At 62.1% G+C, this 19,871-nt stretch overlaps 1 protein-coding gene across 5 annotated transcripts in view; it reads right to left on the minus strand.

The window, feature by feature from the left end:
• The window catches only part of NHSL2 (NHS like 2), a 33,456-nt gene that overhangs the window by 6,314 nt on the left and 7,271 nt on the right, over positions 1–19,871 (minus strand). For 2 of the 5 annotated variants that reach the window (XM_065643424.1, XM_065643423.1), the window contains exons 2-4: positions 2,399–2,551; positions 1,351–1,487; positions 1,006–1,210 (exon numbers count right to left, since the gene is read on the minus strand). In XM_065643424.1, coding sequence (XP_065499496.1) covers positions 1,006–1,210; positions 1,351–1,487; positions 2,399–2,551 — 495 coding nt within the window. Of the gene's footprint in view, positions 1–1,005; positions 1,211–1,350; positions 1,488–2,398; positions 2,552–6,695; positions 6,935–9,735; positions 10,114–13,417; positions 13,482–19,871 lie in introns of those variants that run through there. The other 3 variants (XM_065643425.1, XM_065643428.1, XM_065643426.1) reach the window with 3 other exon arrangements.

The following is a 19,871-nucleotide window of genomic DNA, read 5'->3' on the forward strand; positions in this document are numbered from 1 at the left end:
GTAGCCAAAACAAACATGCTGTAGGCGGTGGTGCCACGAGGGTCTGCTGGGGTGGGGGCTTGTCCCCCCTCCATCACCGCGTGTCCCCTGGCCTGGGATGGCAACTGCAGGCAGGAGTGTGGATGGCAGAAGTGTGGATGGCAGGAGAGTGGTGAGTCATGTGGGGTGAGCCGTGGGGAGATGGAGGCACAGGGGGCACTGCTGGCTGGCAGGAAGATGGAGATGCTGCAGATGGAGGTGGGATGCACAGAAAGCTGTGGAGACCAGCCCCGCTCTGGGTGGCAGGTTCTGCTCTGTGCTGGTGAGGCTGGACCCTGCACCTCTGGGCTTTGTCGTTAATGGGGCCAGTGGTGCTGAGCCACACTGGGGACATGGGCATGAGGAACAGCAGGGCAGGGAGAGGGACTAGTGTGGTCTTGGCACATCCCTCCATCATGGAGGTAAAGGGCAGAAAGACATCTTGGGCCTTCAGAAGGTGCACCTTGCTCAGCCACTGGCCCCAGGCTCTGACCTGGGGGTAGAACATGGCACTCGTGTCTGCAAAGGCCAGGCAGGACCATGCTGCTGGGAGCTGCAGCTCCACAAGGATGGATGGATGGATGGACAGATGAACAGACAAGTGAGACAGGCTGGCTGCATGGAGCACAGCAAGAGCCAAGGTGACAACAGAACCGGCTAGCTGGGCAGTGTGGCAGAAAGAAGAAACAGGACGGTGGTGTGGCCGGTGATAGGACACACAAAGTTGCGGATGGCAGGAGATATGGCTGGGAATGACAGATGGCAGTACGGCCCTGCTGTCCACGGCTCTGTCCCTCGTGCCTGCTGGGCCTGTGGGGACACAGGCTCACAGCCCCAGCCCCCCATCCCACCGCCCTGCACCCTCCTGGCAGTCAGACACTGGGGTGCATTCTTGCCTGCACCCTGCATCATCCTCCCAGTGCCGACTCGGCGCTGGGGCTGCCTCCCATGCCCTTCCCCACATCGCACCATGGGGCGCTGCCCTACCCGAGACATTGATGGGGACGATGTTGGTTTGGATGGAGCAGGACTGGTGCCACTGCTTCTCCTCCACGGTGGGCAGGTGGAAGGCCCTGGTCCAGGATGGCTGCTTGTCCGGGCTAGTGGGGACGCTCAGGGAGGCATTGGGTGGCCGGGCGCCGAGTGCAGTTGTGCCAACAGTCTCCTCTTCGGTTGCTCGCTGGCTCGGGGGCTGTGGAGGGAAAGGCATGTGACCCACCAAAGGGACAAGGGTGGGATGCAAACAGATCCCCGTCGGCCCTGCTGCCCCAACCTCTCTCCTCCAGGTGATGTGGGGGCCATGCCACCCTGCCCCGCCACTCCAGCACTCACCATAAGCACGAACTCGAGGCGCTTGGCAGGCAGGGGTCGGGGCGATGGCTCAGGGGGGGTGTCAGGGGGCAGGTGACCAGTGGCACGGAAGGTCTGCCCAGTGACCCTGCTCTCGGCGTACTGCTCCTCATACTCCTCTGTAAGAGAAATGGTGCCTGGGACCCTGCTCCAGCTGGGGGTGAAAGCTTTGCCCCCAGGTCAGAAGGAACATGAAGGCATGTGTGTCCCCAGCTGTCTGTCCCTGGGGCTGGCTCACCATCCGTGCTCAACGTGGGCAGCTCAGAATGTAAGGAAGAGAGCAATGCCAAGGAGCAATGTCAGGGCTGGTGGGGAACCAAACAGCGCTGGGGCCCCGGCAGCCCACCCCACTCCTCCCAGGGGGCTTGCCCGGGGACACAGAGCCCCACTGGGGACAGCCAGGAGGGAACTCAGTGTCCCTCCATCCTGTAATTGTTGACCTAATTAATGCCAGTCCTTACAGCCTGGCAGAAACCAGGTCTGCTCAGACTGACAGTGAGATTACAAGCTGGGGCAAGGCCAGGTGCACATGTCTTAGCCACTCCTCGGACCTTGCCAAGCTGTAGGAGTTGGGTCCCTGGGGGGTCCCAGCCTCCAGCAGCCCCTCTCTGATCTCTGCTCCCAATGCAAAGCATCCGAGCAGAAGTCGCATGATGGCTTTGTTAAGAAACTGGAAAGGAACAAAATCAATGGCCGTGCTTATCTGGTTAGACAGATTGGTGGTTGGGTGTCCAAGAGCCTCGTGGGCAGAACCGTGCCACGGTGGGGCCGGCGGGTGCCCCAGTAGCCTCAACAACTGGTCTTGGCCCCAGGTGCTTTGCTGCTTGCAGCAGTGACTTGGGAGCAGAGATCAGAGACGGGCTGCTGGAGGTTGGGACTTCCCAGGGACCCAATTGCTACAGCTTGGCGAGGTCCAAGGAGTGGCTAAGACACGTGCTTGTGGGAGACGACCTTGCTGTTTGCATGGCGGCCGTGCACCCGGGGCAGCACCCATCCCTGCCACCCTCACCCACCCCTCTTGCCCCACTACCTTGCAGCAAACTCTGGAGGTTGAGCTGGGCCTCCTGGTGCAGCTGCTCCATGCCCGGCGGGCGCCCAGCTGCCAGGAAGACGTTCACTGGCTGCTGCCATGACAGCTTGGTGTGGGCGGCTTTCTTGCTCTCAAGGTCCAGGTTAGAGGTGGCTGCAGGCAGGAGGGAGCAGAGTGAGAAGGAGGCGGGTGGCTTCCCTGCGAGCACTGCCATGGCTGTTGGCTGATGCCGCACCGGCACGGCGTACTCATCCTGCCCTAGGTCTCTCCACAGAGGCAGGGACTGGGATGTGGCTGTGTCCCACTGCAGCAAAGCCACCAGGGCAGGCTGCTGGCGGGGCAGGACCAGACCCCATCACACTCCCTACTGCTGCTCCTGGCGCTGGACATGGTCCCCATGGGCTGCCAAAACAAGGCAGGAAGGGAGCAGGGTGAAATTGGGGAAGGAAGCAAGCCCTGTTGCCCTGGGTGACTGCCCAGCTGCTCCTGGGCACAGGAAACGCTGTACACTCTGGTGAAGCAACCTCTTGGCTGCAGAAGAGCAGAAGTTGCAACCGAAAAGGAGGGAGCGAAGGGGACATGGTGCCTTTCATCACACAGGTTTCAGCCTGCTTGGCAAGGTTAACATGCCCTGCCCCGCAGCGGACACCCTGCAGAGGTCTCCTGGGAAGGAAACCTCTGTGGAGATGGGCCAGGCACTTGCCCAGACCCTTCGAAACACCCATACAGGTGAAAAAGTCCCTGAGAGAAGGATTTGAGCTGACCGGATCGCTGGCCATGCTGGGAGCTGAGCGGTGCTCCAGCAAACTGGCTTTGCCATGGGAGACCCTGCAGCCCCGGCACCTCCACTCCAGAGCTGCGCCGGCCCCAAGCAGATGTGGGTTTCCTATGCAGGGTGCTTTTGTGTCAGGGTGGAGGGAGTGCAGCTGCCAGCATGCTGCCTGCTAAGTGCATCCAAGCCCCGACCCAGCCGGCAAAGTGTGGGTTTGTGAGCTTTAAACATGGTGTCGTGGATGACCAGGGTCTCATCCCTTGGGATTTAGGACTAATCCTTCTCCAGCTGCCCTTGGTGTGGGCAGAGGAACAGCCACTGTCAGCACCAGGTGCTGCACAAGGTCCTGTGCCCAATGTCACCCTCCGGGCTGGGTGTCACCTCTGGGATCTGACATTCCTTTGCTGGGCCAGTCCTGCTCAGCAGCTGGCACCACTTCACTCACCCAGCCAGGGGGATGCACATCCCAAGTTTGACTCACATTTTGCAGGGAAGAACGGCAAGCGTGGGGTGCTGGGGTGCTGGGGGTACAGGTGTGCTCTGCTTGCATGCCCGTCCCCGTCCCCATCAGTCAAGGCGTTCCTCCTACCAGCGTGACAAACGCTTCCCCTCTGTTAGCCGCAGTGCGCAGGAACACAGGGTGCCCATCCTCAGTGAGCATGCCACCGTCCCGGCTGCCAAACCAGCACCCTCCTCTGTGCCAGACCCCAGCTGAGGCAGTGACAGCAGTCCCGCTGGCCTGGGTGATGGGTAACAGCCCTAGAATGGGGCTGGGCTCCCCAGCACCCCCTGCACAAGCCGTGTCTCCCTCTTCCTGCAGCGTTTGGTCAGCCGTGGCCCGGCTCCCCTGGCACTGCACCCTGCGCATCACCCCTGCTGCCCTGGGTGCCACCCTGCCGGCCCTTCCCCCTGCTCAGCTGACGGAGCAGCGCAGCCTGCACAACGCCCAGCACCCAAAAACAAGGTGCCACGTCTCTAGCCTAGTTACTTTTATAATTTGTGTTACCATAACGACGTGCCTTAACACTAGTTGTTTTTTTTTTTTTTCCTTTCTCCTTTAAATAATTTGACTTGTTTCCATATCAACCAAGAGGTGTTGGGGGGTTGTGCATGTGTGTGCATAAACCACGCTGAGGCTTTGCCCGGCTGCAGAGCCTGCCTCGGAGGGCAGTGCCGTGCAGCCAGGGATGAGGTTTTCCCTGCTGTGGGGGGACGCACCCCCCTTTTCTCACACAGGGATGTGGCTTTTCCTCCTCTCGTCTCTCAATCTGGTGCCTGTCAATCGGTGATGCCCAGAGGGGCTGGGAGTCCTGGCAGAGGGACCCCCATGCCCTGCCCTCTGGCTCACCCCTTGTGCCCAGTCGTCCCCTGGAGATGGGAGTCAGGAGCACAGCTGGGCACAGGGCAGGGTCAGGGCATCTCCCCAAAAACCTGACCTACAGGGCTGCACGACGGGAGCTGGGGGCACGGGGTGGGGGCAGGGACCACACGTTCACCTCTGCAGAGCCCAGCCCCACAACCCGCTCTCTTTGGTGGGGTGGGAGCTCTGCTGCTGTCCCCTCTGTTTCTGAGCGCCCCTCACCCTGTCTCACTGCACCCTCCACCCGGCTCGCACAAACCCAGCCTTTGGCCCCAGCGGGTGCCGATGCTCCTCGCCTTCTGCTCACGCGTTCCCCAGCAGCCACCCCCGCCACCCCCCACAGACCCCGTAGCAGCTACACTGCATCCCCAATAAGACTCGACGGCACCCCCAAAGCACAGCCCCCCTACCTCCCCACGCTGCCCAGCGCCAGCATCCTGCTGGGGGGCAGCCCCCCGCTGCCCTCCCAGAGCCACGGTACGGGATCTCACCTCCGCAACCTCGACCCGCTCCGGGGCACCCCAGCACCCACCCAGGCACCCACCCTGCGGGCCCCACCCATGCGGGCAAACCGCAGCACCGAAAGCGGGGGCCGCCCTGGGGCGAAGCGGAAGCCTGCTGGGGGGGCAGCACCCTGCCCTGCCCGTGCGAGCTGCAGGCAGGGAACAGAGAGCCACGCGGGCAGCTGGCGCAGGACAAAGGGGAAAGGGCAGTGCGGGGCGATGAGGGGGGTCCCTGCCCTACAGGGCTTTCCACCCTTTGCAGACACACGCTCATTTGGGAATGCAAGCAAGCTGCCACTGTCCTGAGCTGACACAGGCAGCAGTGTGGGCATCACCGAGGTGCTGGTGGGGTTGGTTTCATTTTCCCAGCAGCAGCAGCAGCTGAGAAGAGTGGGCAAGGGCAGATGAACCAAGTATCCGTCCAGTGGCGCAGGCACCCCGAACCCATGCCCCACTGGCCTGCACTGATCTTGCACAATCCTGTGCACAAGAGCGAGCGTAACACCCTGACATTTTGACTTTTGATCCTGGGAGCAGTTACTCAGAGGGTTTTTTGGGTACAGCCCCAGCTGCTGCTCAGGGCCCAGCATCACACAGTGGCTCTGCGATGCGATGAGCCAGCTGCCCGGCCCGTGGTGGGGAATGATGAACCGGTGCTGCTGCCAGCACTCCCAAGGGCCGGGCTGTATTCGGAAGCAGCGTGGTGCAGGAGCGGGTTTGGGATGGCTGTGCAAGCTGCAGCTGCCACCCACATCCATGGGACTTGGGATACCCCAGCCAAGCTGCAGCAGCTGGTAGAAGGACGTGGTGGATGGCAGGAACAGTGCAGCCGGAGCAGAGCCTGCTGCCCTTGGCAGTGACCCTCCCGCCACACTTATCGGAGGCAGGCTCAAAATACAAAATGCCTTTGAGAGGCCCCCACCCCATAGCAAATGCTTGGAGGTGAAGGGCGTCCTGGGAGAGCAGATTCGGAGGGCCGGCTGCATCCCACACAGCCCCAGCACTCGACCTGAGCCCAGCCAGCGTCGCTGCTGGGGAGAAACTAAGGCACGGTTGGCAGGGGGGCTCACCTCACACAGAGCTGGCCCAGCTCCCTGCTGGTGTCAGTGCCCCCTCCCTGCCCTGAGGCCTGTGGAAGGGAGCAGGCAGCAGGCATGGGCAGAGGTGTTAATGACAGGCGGCCAGAGGCCAGGGCTGCCAAAGGCTGCTCCCTGCACGTCCCCATGTCTCTCAGGGCACTTGTCCCCTCTCAGAGCTGCAGACTGGCAGCAGCAAGCTCTGCCCCTTGCCCGGGGACTGGGAGCAGAGGCAGCGCAAACAGGCAGGGCCACAGCAGCATCCCGCTCGGACGGTCCCTGCCGGGCTGCCCTAGGCAGGGCTGCAGCCAGCACCACCAGCCGCAGTAGGTGCTGCTACCTCTGTAACAGCTTGCAGAGTCTCACTGAGCACTAACAAGTGGTCAGGCCTGGGATGCCATGGCCACTGCAGGTGTATAAGGGCTGGGGATGAAGCCAAGGGGAGTTTGCTCCAAGGGGAGCTGGGCTTCTCTCTCTCCTGCGAGAAGAGCATCCCTGCAGGACCCCCAGCCACAGGGCACAGCATACATGCTCTCTACGAGCATCTCCCTGAGTCCCCCCACTCCACGCCAGGATCCCTTTTTACCTACTGCCCAGGCGTCCCGAATCCACAGGGAGATATTCGACAGAGCCATCAGGAGTTCTTTCAATTCAGGCTGAAGCTCCCATGAGATGATGCCTCTTGCTTGAGCTCGCCACCAAACTTTTCCTTGTCAAGCTCACTCCAAGCTCATGGGAAGCACCGGCAATGCAGACGGTGCAGCTCGGCCCCTCGCTGCCGATGCAGAGGTACCACAGGAGTGATGTAACGGCAGCAGCAGGCGATGCACCATTAGCAGAGCAGCCATGGCAACGGGTATCGGCACAGCGGCAAGTCAGCCGCTGCCGCCAGTCCTAGCACGCCGGAGGATGAGAACTGTGAACTTGCAGGCTGAGACTGATCCCAACAGCCATCCAAACCCCACCCCGCAGGAGCCGATGGGCCGCAGTGCTGGTAACATATGCCACCGGCTTCAAGCAAGTGCCCCAGCCCACCACCAGCATCGCGACTGCTCGCTCCCAGTGCGTGCGGCTTGATGACATTCCCTGTGTTACGGAGCCAAAGTGCACGCTGATCTACAACGAGCAGAGAGGAAGAGAAAAGAGCAAACAGTGGGAGCTGGCAGTGGCCACAGAAAGCGCCTCCTGTCCCAAGCTCACCCCCCGCTGAACATGGACCTGCTGGTCCAGCCGCCCTGCCAGGACGCAGACCTGTCCCTCTTGTCACAAGCCCCCATCATGTACAGGCTGGAGTGTGCCCAACATGAGCCCTTGTCCTGACAGCTGATGTACTGTGCCCTGTCCAAATCTGGACCCTCCCCAGGTCACTGTCTCTCCATTACATATCTCGTGGGCACATTTTCAAGCCATCAGAGAGGCAGGGCCATCCTTAGAGACGTTTGACCTGCTGGTGGTTAAGGCCAAAGGGGTTGGAAGCTTTTTAAGGGGTGCCCAGGCCGGGACCCCAATATTGCCCTGTGTAGCACATCTGCGTGCTCCTGTGCAGGTGCCCAGCAAGACCATGCGGCATTGGAGAATATCACCGCCCTGCTGCACCGAATCTGTCGGAGGCTCTTCTCACTCTCCCTGTTTAACATGCAATCAGATGATTTTTGTACAGCAGATAACGGCACTGCAGATGTTGCTGGCAGGAGTGATGGGTTTGGCAGCTGTGAGGGTCACTCAGCTTAGGGGGAGAAGGCTGAATCATGTGAGAGGTTTCTATTAAAACCACCACCAGTAGAACAGTCACTAACATGCCTGTCCATCAGTAGGGCTCAGTGTGCTAAGGCACTCTGACTGCCCAGCCCTGTGATGAGATCCGGCAAAAGAGATAAAAGCCCCTTTCTCCAGACAGATCCCAAGTGATCCATCACCTTCTCCTCATGCCTTGTGTAGGGCAGGAGTGGAGGGGACATGTGTGCTCCCTACAGACGGTGTCAGCCATGACCCCATACGGACAGCCCGGGGGAGCCTCCTGTGGAGGGGTGTCCTGCCCCAGTGGCAGCAGGGTGAGAGGGGAACGGCTGATGCTAGTCAAAGACTCCACGAGCTGTGGCACCGCTGGCTTGGCAACTGCCCTTGAGCCTGGCAGGTGCAGAGGCCGGGTGGCATGGGGGGGGCACTGGTGAAAAGCCACACCGGCTACATTTGGCTCCAGCAACATGAGCTGGGACCCTGTCAAGGAATTTTGGCAGGCAGGGGAGGTGCATGTGCTGCAGGGAGGACTTGGCCGGCAAGCCTGGCACAGGAGGAGCCCGGGCATACCATTCACCCATGCTGTGGGCACAGGAACTGCCCATGGCCATGCTCGCAGCAGGTCTTGGCCCGGTAGCATGCCCGGCTCAGATGAACTCATGCCGTTCCCTGCCAAGGGGCCAAGAGCCACCACTCCTGAGGGTGGAGCAGCAGCCCCGGTACTGGTAGGGGCTGCTCTGGGCTTGGCCGTGGATGCTCTTGTCAGCCTGTCTTTGCCATCCCGGAGCCTGGCCAGACCCAGCTCCCTGCAGCAAGCCATCAGCCATGGGCAGCGGGATCAGACCCCCCAGGGCCCTTCTCCCAGCCCTGCCATGTCTGCCTGGCAGCCTGGCTTCCTCCTCGTGTCGCAACCCTCACTCTCATGTACTTCCCAGCTGAACAAACAGGCACGAGCCTTTCCCGAGAGCCTCAGGAAACCTGGCACAGCAACCTGCCAGCCCCAGCCCCTGCCAGTCCTTGTCACCCTGGCACAGCTCTGCCGCACGCTGCAGCCAGGGGTACCCTGAGGCACAGGACAGCTGACACCTGCCCGCTTGCTTTCCCCTGGTGATGTCCCCAGCCTGGCCAGGAAGGTTCAGTGGCACACGGATGCCCGAGGCAGCGCTCACAGCTCTCCCAGGCGTGCAGGCTGCCTGTGCTGGAGAGCCTGCAGCCCCTCACCAGGCAGGGGTGCTTCAGGAAAGCACCATTTCCCCTGTGCCCGGCTGGTTTTACAGTCTGCGGGGCTGGGACAATGGAAGGAAGTCGCCTGAGAGGGGAATGTGGCCAGGGCTCGGGACAAAGAGGCCTGAGACGTGAAATCAGCCACAGCAGGAGTGACAGTGAGGGCAGTGAGAGCAGCGCGGGCCCTGGCTGGCTGTGACACTTGCGTTGACCCGCGGTCCCACAGTCCCCACTGCTGCCACCAGCAGCAAGAGAGCTGCCAGGAGGGTACAGTGCCGTGGGGCCAGGCAGGATCTGCCCCAGCAGGGCTCAGCTCCAGCCTGAGGAGTGGTCAGTGGGATGCACCAGCAGGGTGCCTCTGTGCTTCTCTTGCTTTGTCGGAGAGCAAAGACACTCCAGTGGGCTGGGGAACAGCAGCAAGGATTTAGAAAGGAAGGGGAGATGCTGCACGTGAGGCCAGGCTGGGAAAGGCGGGACAAGATCCGCACAGCTGGGCAGCACCGATCCTGCAGCCATTGCAAAGCCTCCAGAGACAAGACCCTCCACATCCCCATGCCCGACAGCTCATAACAAGCCGGGGTCCTGCCCTGCTGAGCGAGGGTACCTGCAAGCTCTACCACCCTCGCTGCCCCGCTGCCTGCCCCCGCCCACACCGCCTGCCTTACCTCCGCGGTGCCAGGGCGCCAGGAGCCACTCCGCCTTGGCCATGGCTGGGGGCACAGGCAGCACGGTGCTCGCTCCTGCCGCTCGGGAGCCCTCGCTTCAAAAACAGGCTGAGAGAAGCAAAGAAAAACGAGCTTTCTCCGCCTTCCTGCCCACGGCCAGCTCCAGCCTAGGGGGGAGAGGAAGCGACCAGGAACTGGCTGTTTGAGTCAGCGCCACAGCCCATTGTCCGGCCCCAGCCCCTCTTCCTTCCCTGCCACTGGCCCGGGGAGGGACGGCGGAGGGTCCACGGTTCTGCACAGCCTGTCCTCTGTGCACCCACGGTTCACGTGGGGGTCCTGCAAAGGTGGCGGGTCAGGGTGGAGGGGCTTGTCTCTCTCTCTCCGTACATCCCCACTGCGGTGCCCGGACAGGGTCCTGGGGGGCATGTCCTTACGGACAAGCTGGGCTCCCCCCAGCTGAGCAGAGTTATGGAGCCGAAGCATCACCCAGTCATGGCTGGAACAGCAACCGGCACCATCTGAAAGCCACAGGTGACTTGGGGGGACACCAGCACATGCTTGACTCCCTCCAGCAGAGCACAGCTGTTCCTGCATGTCCCAGCTGGAGCAGCTGTTGGCATCCTCACCTGGACATCAGCACCCCGGAGCCTGCCACTGCCTCCTGGCTGGGTCAAGCCACTCTCCCCCCAGCCTCCCAACACTTACTAGCTAAAAAAGGTAGGGGCTTTCATGAATTCACCTGACTTCACCTTGGAAACCGCAAGAATCCCCACAGCTTCCTCTCGCTTTGGCTTCTTCCAAAAGCTGTGAGCAAAGGCTCCATGGGGACCACTTTCCCAGTACCCCAGGGGTAATGCTGTGCCTGCCTTTCCCGGAGGACGGAGGCCCCTGGGAGCCAGGACAGCAGCAGAGAATGCAGCCCTGAGCCCTGGCTTACTTCAAGAAGTAGCTTTGGGGCCACTGGGCCAGTGCGGCGAGCACATGCCTTGCCAGGGGCTGGTACCATCAACCCCGGTGCCAGCCACCCAGCGACGCCACAGACCCAAATGATGGGATGACCAAAGGATGGCAGATACCAACAGAGTTCATTTTCCCTCCCAGCAACCCAGGCAGCACTTGCACATGGCTCCAGCTGATGGGGGGACAAGGAGACCTGCCTCAATGGCCACGGCTTCTTCTGGGACCCTGTTCTGCAGTTATCATGCCAGCCGAGAACAGACGCAATAACCAGAGAGTTGCCTCCCAGCCCCACCAGACCACTAGGCACAGACACCTGCTAACCCATCACATCAGTTCCAGCAGCCCGTGAGCATGCTGCCTTCTCCAGCGAGCCCCTCCAAACACTGCCATGCTTGCAAGCAAGCATCCTGAGCTTGAGCAGCCTGCTCAGTTCTCCCGATGTGTGAGGAAGGGGTGTAGAGGGATGCGAGGCCCCACCAGCATTAGAGGAGCATCGAAGACGCACATCAGGCAAGCGGGCAGAGCTGAGGTTTGCAAGCCCCGGATTTATGCAGCCTTTCCCAGCCTGCTGGAACATGAGGAAGGCTGGATTTTAATGATCAGGAACACCAATGTAAAGACCTCTCCATGCGTTGACCTGTGAAGGGGCAAAAGAACGAGTCTGTCCAAGATGAGCCAAGGTACCTCCTGGCACTGCGGGTCCCTGCCCTCCTCTCTCAGCTAGCGAGCAATCCCCCTGCCAGCGACCCAGACCCACCGCAGGGCTGCTTCTCATCAAGTTTCAGCTCCCTCCCCTCGGCAGATAAGCTCCAGCCTGGACCCAGCACGACCTCTCAGCAAGGAAGCCTCTGTGTAGCTGCTCAGGAATGCCCAAGCCATTGAGGTCCCAGCAGTCCCAAGCCTAAACAGCCTGGGAGCATCCAAGTATTTACCCCAGCTTCACACCTGAGATGAGTTTTAAGCTGTCCCGTGCCAAGTCCCACTCCCCCCTGCTCCCAGCAGCCAGGTGCAGCTCTGCTGTCTCCCCAGGGGAGGCCAGGCACCAGGAGGAAGATCTGGACATCTCCAGAGTGGCAGGGAGATGTGCCCTGCACTCGAGCACAGAGTTGAATGAGCTTTGGTACAAAGGCTGGCCTCACAAACCCCACTTGGGCCTTTCCCGACAGTGCTGCGAAGGTGACTTCCAGCTCCCAAGAATTCCTTTAATGATGCAAAAGTGCAATTAGCTCCCGTCTCACTCTGAGCTGCGCTAGACAGTTGCAAGGGTGGGAGAGGCAGGCAGGGAGCAGGCCAGCATCCCGGGACGCGCTCTGAGCCCCGCAGTCCAGCCGCTGCCCACTGCCTAAGCCTTGCAAGGTGGGAGCTGAGGGCGATGTGCTGGGCACTGACTGGCACAGCATCCTTCATCCCTCAGGACCCGCCAGATCAGGGTCCCTCATGATCCCGCATGCAACCCCAGGCTCTTTTGCTCTGTTTCAGTCCTTTGCAACAATCACTACAGCCGCGGCTGCAAAATTAGACAGAGACAGGCTGTACTTCCACCCCCTCTGCCCGCTAATTATTAAGCTGTGACAGTCACTGGGGCTGTGACAATCACCCCCCATTTTCTTGCAGCTTCCATGCAATTTTTCTGAGGTCTCTCTCAGGGCTGGCAGATCCCTGCTGCTGCCTGCACTGCCGCGTCCCGGCTCTCAAGCCAGCGGCCAGGCGAAGGGCAGTGGGTGCAGGAGCCGGGGCCAGCAGAGCCCAGGACATACAAGGAAAGAGCCCTCAGACAGGGCGCTGAGCCAGGAGCCGTGGCAGACCCCAGTCTCCCTGGTCTTCTGGTGTTTCCAGGAGCTGGGCTGGGCCAGGGAGCTGGAGTCCCAGGTGTCTGGAAAGGGTTGCTGAACTGCCTGGGCCAGCCAGGTGGGGACAAAGGAGTGACTGGACAAGTCCTGCTTGTTCAACCCAGCTTTTTCAGAGGGCACCTGCGCTCGGCTGCCCACTCCCAATGCAGAGTGAGCCTTCTGCTCACCCTGCTCCCTCCAGATGCTCCCTGCAGATTTGCAGGGCTTTCTGCCTTCCTTAAATAATTTGCGGTACGAGGTCCCTTAGAGCTACCCACTGCCTTTGTGATGGGTGGAAGAAGAGAACTGGGAGTGTGGGGGCTCATGCAGGCAGGGGCTGCCTGCCTGGGCAGGACACAGCTCAAGGGCCAGCAAGTGCAAGGCCTCCCCACTGCCAGGGTATGGTTCCTGTTGCCTGGCAATGGCTCCCCATGGTTGGAGCTGGCTCCCCACCACCCGGGGTTAGCCCCTTGCTGTCCGGGGAAGGCTCCTCGTGGTTGGAGCTAGCTCCCTGCTGCTCAGAGGGAGCTCCTCGCTGCCTGGGGACGGCTCCCCACAGTTGGAGCTGGCTCCCCACTGCCTGGGGCTGGCTCCCTGCAGCTTGGGGTATGGGTCAGCACCTGTTACACATACCAGAGGACCGTGGTGGGCCCCAGCAAAATCCCCATCCCTCGCTGTCCCTGCCAGCGAGGCCAAGCCTCAGCTGGAGGTGACCTCTCCCCGTGTCCTCCAAGCGACCCGAAGGGGCCAGTCAGCCCCGGGGGGGCCGCGGCAGAGGCCGAGCCTCCCCCTCCCCTGCTGCTGCTGCCGTCTCCATCCCGGCCCGCGGGGCCGGGGGCGGCGGGAGCAGCGCGGGCAGCGGGTCCGGTCCCGCCCCGTCCCGTCCCCTGTACCTGTTGCTGAGCGCATCCTGCCCCGCCGCTGGCTGCGCGGCGCCTTCCGCTGCGCGTTGCCCATCCTCCGCCGCGGCCCGCCCGGCCCAGGTGGTCAGAGCGCCACCGCCCCCGGGCCGCTCCCCGCCGGCTCCAGCCTCCCCCGCCGCCGGGCCCGCCGCGCCGCCCCGCCGCGCCGAGCGGGGAGGAGCCGCCGGGCCGGGCCGGGCCGGGCCCAGCCGGGCCGCATCGCATCGCACCGCACCGCACCGCACCGGGCACCCCCCTCCCCGCCGCATCAGCCGCCGGCCGGCCCGCCCGCCCCCTCGGAGCCCGCCCGCCGCCGCGCCGGGGCCGCCGAGCGGGCGCCCAATGGCGGCGGCTGCGGGGGGCGGCCGGGGGCAGCGGGGCTGGGCGGGGAGCGGGGGCGGCCGGGGGCAGCGGGGCTGGGCGGGGAGCGGGGGCGGCGGGGAGTGCGGGGCCGGGCAGCCCCCCGGGGGGATGTGGGGGCCGAGGTGTCCTGGGGCTGGGGGGGGGGCACGAGCCTCCCCGGGGCAATGGGGCTGGGCGATGCGTGGGGGGCACGGGGCCGGCCCTGCAGGGTGAGAGGCTGAGCAGGGGGTGAATGGAGACAAGAGGGCAGGGAGAATAGCAGCTCCGAGAGCAGTCTGAGCCGTGCCCCAGTGCAGAGAGTGCACAGCTTGAGCCATACACCCGTGCACACTGATGGGTGACAGCGGGGTGTGGGCTAAGCTCTTGGGGCTCATGCCCCGTTGGGAAAGCCTGTGTGAGAGCCATGGGACACGGCAAGAGCCAGGCCTGTGTGTGATGGGGTCTGTGGTAGGAGAAACAGGAGTGTCTCTGGCTGACAGCACCTCCAGTGGCCCCATCCTTGGGACTGAGCATCCTGGGCAGTGCCATAACTGCACAAAGCTAAGCCGTGCGAAGAGACCCCCCTGATCAACTATTGCCCTTGGGCTCCTTCTTCCCCCAGCCCAAACATCACCATATCCCTCTGATGGGAGAAAAAAATACTCCCGGGTTGGGGGAAACTTGCGCAATGTGCCCCAGCCTCCAGCAAGCGAGTGGCCCTTTGCACCCAGAAGCCAGAGATACTCAGTGATGGCTCAGCCCAGCTGCTCCATCCCAGGCCAGAGCATCCCTCACACACCGAAACCCGGCATCTGTGTAGTGACAGAAAGGACCAGAAAGCGCTGGGAGGTTGTTATGGAAACAGCCACAAATTGGATCAGTACTTGGCACCCGGGGCGGTTTGTGTGACTGATGTGGGAGCAGGTGGGTGTGACAGCTGCAGCGGCGTGGGGGCCCTGCAGTGGCACCCCTCCCTGTGGCCCTGTGCCGTGCCCCCGTGCCGGGGCAGGACTGCGGCAGCGCCTCAGCTCACAGGGACAGCCCATGACGGGGCTGCAGCAGCAGCTGTGGACAGCACAGGTATATTCCCACCTCACCCTGGCCTCCGTGTGCTCTCCAGGAAGACGAAGGACCAAGGTGAGCCTGGGGTGGTTTGCAGAAAAGCCATCAAGAAACTATTTTCTCCCATTCCCTCAAGCCTCCAGCCAAGCCAAGGCACGTGGTGTCGAGCCAGGCTGCAGCAGCACCTGTGTGGGTTTCACAGTTCGACGGCACAACTGTCTTTCCACACCCTGTCCCGGGGAGCTGAGCAAGCAACTCATCACTCTAAGCTACTCGTCATCTCTTGTGGTGAAGCCCTAGACCCCCTGTCCTCTTCTGAGCCCTGTGGGTGTGTGCAGCTCACCTGTACCTTCCCAACTGTGTGCTTCTTGTGGCCCAAGTGAGCTCTGTGCACGCTGCAAAAGCAGCTCCCAGACAGTCGGTCCTTCCCACCTGCAGCACAGGGGCGCACCATGACGGGGCCTCTGAAGGCAGGAGGGTGCAAGTGGCTGAGTGCACCCGGGTGTGCGCCAGCTGTGTCAACGGCTCCATCCGTCCCCGAACACGGGGAGCGGCTCAGCTCTCTATTTTCGAGGTAGCCCCTCTCCTGGCAGAGGAAGCAGCTTCTTTGAAGAAGCCATAAACACTCGCTAAGTGGATGAGCTGATTATTTTCTGGCCAAGAGACGATGTTAAAAAATAATAACCAGCGAAGTAGATGAGCTCGTTAGAGAACAACGGCTCGGGGACGGGCCAAGGCTGGGGGAGCAGGGCCAGGGCTGTGCAGCCCCGCACAGGCACTGTGTGGAGTCAGCAGCACTATGCGTGGTTCTGAGGGCTGTGTTGGACCCTGAGGAGGTCCCGTGTCCTGGCAGAGTGGGTGTGAATGTGGCACAGCCATCGTCAGGGTCTCAGCCAAGCAGAAAGGCAGAGCCCAGGACGCCGACGGTGTGCACGTCAGCCCCTCTGCTCGCCGCACTGAAGGTGACCTCCTGCCTTTGCCGAGCTGCCTTGCGAGGTCTGTCTGGTCCTGGCAGGGAACCTGCCTGCAGTGACTGAAAGACTGGGCTGAAACTGCCATGCCACCTCGTGTCCCCTCCGGGTTCTGCATTCCTGGGATTCCTCCAGAGCAACAACATATTTCGCTGCTGTGTCCCAGGAGCTGCAGCCAGGACTAACCCGTTCTCCCTGGGACGGGGTATTGCCGGCAGTGTCCTCCGTTCTCCTGGGTTGCCCACGGCTGGAGGAACCCTCAGCCTGGTTCCTGCCAAGCAGCCACATCCCCAGCGGCTGCTGGAGCCTGTCACTAAGCAGAGCATGGGGTGGGCACATGGAGGAAGGCACATCCTGCAAGTGCTGCAAAGAGCTGCACCAGCACGCCAATCCCATGCACCTGAGCCCCAGAGCTTGGCATCATGGTGCCCAGCTGGCTTATGGCTGTGACACAGGCAGGCTCTTCTCCAGGCTCTGGACCACTGCTCTGGACTGCCCCAGGTGCTCAGAGGAGGAAAAAAACATGGTGGGCTCTGCACCAGGGTCCTCTGACAGCCATCGTGCCACTAGTACAGGACAAGCTGCAAGGCCTCTGCTGCCCACACACAGGTTGGGTGCAGGGGACACAGGAACCTCAGCCCCGATCACCCCAACAACCTGCACCCACCCCCCCCAGTCACCCAGAGCTTACTCTGGCTTAGGAAAACTGAACACAGCCCAAAACTGCTGCATGAGAGAACCAGTGCAGACCTGGCCTGCCGCCACATGCCATGATGCGATCACTAGTTTGTGACATTTATGAGGCCCTCATGGGAGACACGCGGTGCACTGGCATCTGCTCCCGCATGGCCACCAGATCCCCCAGCACCTCTGCCTGCAGCGGCAGGAGGCAGGCAGCAGCACAGGGGCATGCTGGGCGCCTTCCTCCTGACAGGGTCCCTGGGGATGCTCCTTGCCCCAGTCCGAGCTGGTGGGGAGGAAGAGGAGGGACAGATCCAGCGCTAGGGCTGGACACGGGTGCTGCCCAGGGAGCGGAGGACACTGTAACCACCCCCAGGGCTCTGTCCGCTGTCACCATCAGTAAGCAACCTGGTGCCCACCTGACCCCGTTCCACCATGCCCATCACTCTGCCTGTGCAGATAAGAGCCAGAAGGAGCCGAGCAGGCAGCCCTGGCTGCGCAGGCAAGCTCTTGGGCTGCCGCTGCCAGCACCCACCTTCAGAGATGGCCACCCAACCTGTGCCGTGCACCCACCACGCTCTCTGCCCTTGTCCTGCAGCGCTGCTAGCCCCCTCCCCAGCGTGAGGCAGTCAGTCCAGTGGGCAGGGAGGAGGATAAAACTTCTATGTACCCAGTTCTGCCTCCTCTGCTTCCTCTCCTTGCAGGGACCGAGGTGACGGGGAACGAAGGCTGCCCTGTGTCCCACCGGCTGCTCCAGTCCCCCATGGCCGCTCACGGGGTCAGCTGGCGGCTACCCCAGCTGGGAGTGGGGGAATGGCCACGGCACCGACTCTGCTGCTTGCTTGCTGACGCTAACTCGATCCACGTTTGTTGGGAGAAAGGCTGGATAGAAATGCTTCTCCCACCCCAGCTCAGGCCCTTCTTAAAGATATAGCTACACGTACCTGCTGCAGATGCCGAAGTCATGAGACGGAGCAGGGCCGGAGCATCCCACCAGCCTGCCCTGCACGGCACAGCTGCCACCTGGCATCCCTCTGGCACGTCCCGTGAGCCACAATGAGGGATGTGATCGGCGGGACCCCTGGAAAGGAGATGTCACCCCACTACCCATGCTGCCGTGGGCAGCACTAGCCTCCTGTCTCCCATAACTGACAGGGATCAGGCAGCTGGGTGAAGGGCTTTGCTCTGGACTCTAGCCTGGAGCAGCTCAAGCTGCCCCCTTGCCTGTCTGTGGGAAGGGGACAGCCCCACAGCGTTCACTGCAACTGCAGCAAGAGCACCAGGCTCAGGCAGCTCCTGGGGGGGCTTGGAGAAAGGCTTTAGGAAAAGCATGGGTGGCACAGGCTGACAGGCACCACATGCAGCCTGGCGCGACCCTCCGATCTGCCGCTTGCTGCCTGCCCAGAGGCTTCCCTTAACCACGGTCCTGCCCCAAGACTGGAGAACTCTTGGGGGAGCAGGGCGATGTGTGGGGCAGTCACCCTGCCACCCTGCACTCACCTCTTGCTACACCTGTCCAGCAGGTGAGCAAGAAACCTGGAGCCAGCAGGCAGCTTTCACCAGTGCAAATCCCCCCAGCCTTTTGCCCGACTTCTTCCAGCCGAGCTCCCTGCACCGGGAGCCCTTGGGCTTTCCACTTCAGCATGAAACGAGCTATTCTCTTGCACACAGTGTAGGCATCCGCAACCAGAAAAATAGGGTTTGCAAACCGTGGGGCTGCGCAGCCACGCAGACCTGGCGTGAGCTGTGGCAGGGAGGGCACTGGTGTTGGCAGCGATCTCTGACAGTTCTTGTCCCAAGGCACCTGCTGCCAATTCAGGCATGCATTAGCCTCGCTTCATGCTCCTGCTGCCCATTCTGCTTGCTGCAGCAGAAAATCCCCGTGAGCCTTTTCCTGCCACTTCAGGAAATGATCTGGCAGCTTTTGCCTGTCTGCCAGCTCTGGCAAGCAACTCCTGGGCGTATGGCCCCACCACTCAGGCAATAATTTGGGCACATTTGGAAAGGCTGCGCATGCCCACGATGTGATGCGCGAGCAGATTTGCTGTGTCCAAGATGCTGCGTGACTGCTTGTGAGACAGCGGAGGGCGAGGATGCCAGGTGGCAAGCCTGGCACAGCCGGTATGTGTCACATGCACAGACGAACTGCTCGGGAGCTGGTGAACCTGGTGTGCCAGCAATGCTGCACAGGGCACGAGCTGAGGTGCACCCAAAACCCGCCCGCGCATGGGTCACGTGGGCGGTATGAGATAGATCCGTCACCTCCAGACCAGACGGTACAGGCAGGTCTGGAGGATTTTAAGGAGCAAACAGCTCCTTCCCACAGCCACACATGCTTTACTGCAGCCAGACATCATCTCTAACCCTGGGCCTGTGGGGCAGAGCCTGCCAAGCAGCTCCTTAGATGAACACATGCTATCACACCCCTTCCCATTAGCAACATCCCAGCTGCTCTGGAGGAGCCCAGAGATGCTCCCTCTGCTCTGTTCCCATCCAGCCGCTGCCCAAACCTGGCCTCCCCACGGCCACAGGTTTCTCTCCTCGCGCCACTTGCAATGGGATGAGCTGAAGCACCTCAGCCTCTCAGCAGCCCTTTGCCAAGTCAGCGGTCCCAGGGCTCGCTGGGGAGCAGGCTGAAGAAGCCCAAAGCTGGCCCCACAGCCCTCCCCGGGGCTGGCTGCACCCCATGGCCTTCAGGGGGGCAGCCATCCAGGCCCCCCCTTGGCTGGGCTCCCGACATGGGCAGGAAGGGAGCTGGTCCCACGCAGGCAGCCCACGCGCTGCCTGACAGCCGGGACCACCCAGCAGGCTGCTGGCGGCTGGCGCGGCCCTGGGGAGGGGGAACGTCCCGGGGGGGCCAGCAGGAGCTGGCGAGCCTCTCCATGCACCGGGCAGGGGTGCATCCACAAGCTGGATCTGCAAAGAGAGATCCGCTCCCTCCTCTTGGCAGGATGCAGCCTCGTGAGAGCCCCTGGGATGGCGATGGGCAAGCACCGCCCAGCGGGGAGATGCCAGTGTCTGCTGGGGGAGCTGGGAAAGGGCCCCGGTGCCCAGCGCTGCAGGCAGGGGAAGGGGACTGGGCAGACCTGCTGATTGCACAGCCGTGGACACAGCAAGCAAGCTGAGAGGGATAGCAAAAGGGATCCTGCAAAAGCAAGGTGTTTGTCTAAGGGCTGACCCTGCAGCCCAGCTTCACTGTGCACGGAGCAGGCACTTTAAGACGACTCATGAGCATCTCTCCAGCATCGCCTTTCCCTCTCCGTGCCCAGGCAGTCAGGGGTCTGATAACTTTTGTCACTGCCCACTGAGAGCTACAGGAACCCTTTTCCTTTGGGATTTCAGGGACCATGACAGTCACGGACTGGCCGAGGCTCCTCTGAGAGCAGCCA

The sequence above is a fragment of the Caloenas nicobarica genome, chromosome 12 (genome assembly GCF_036013445.1).
Source record: "Caloenas nicobarica isolate bCalNic1 chromosome 12, bCalNic1.hap1, whole genome shotgun sequence".
In the NCBI taxonomy this organism is placed as follows: Eukaryota; Metazoa; Chordata; class Aves; order Columbiformes; family Columbidae; genus Caloenas; species Caloenas nicobarica.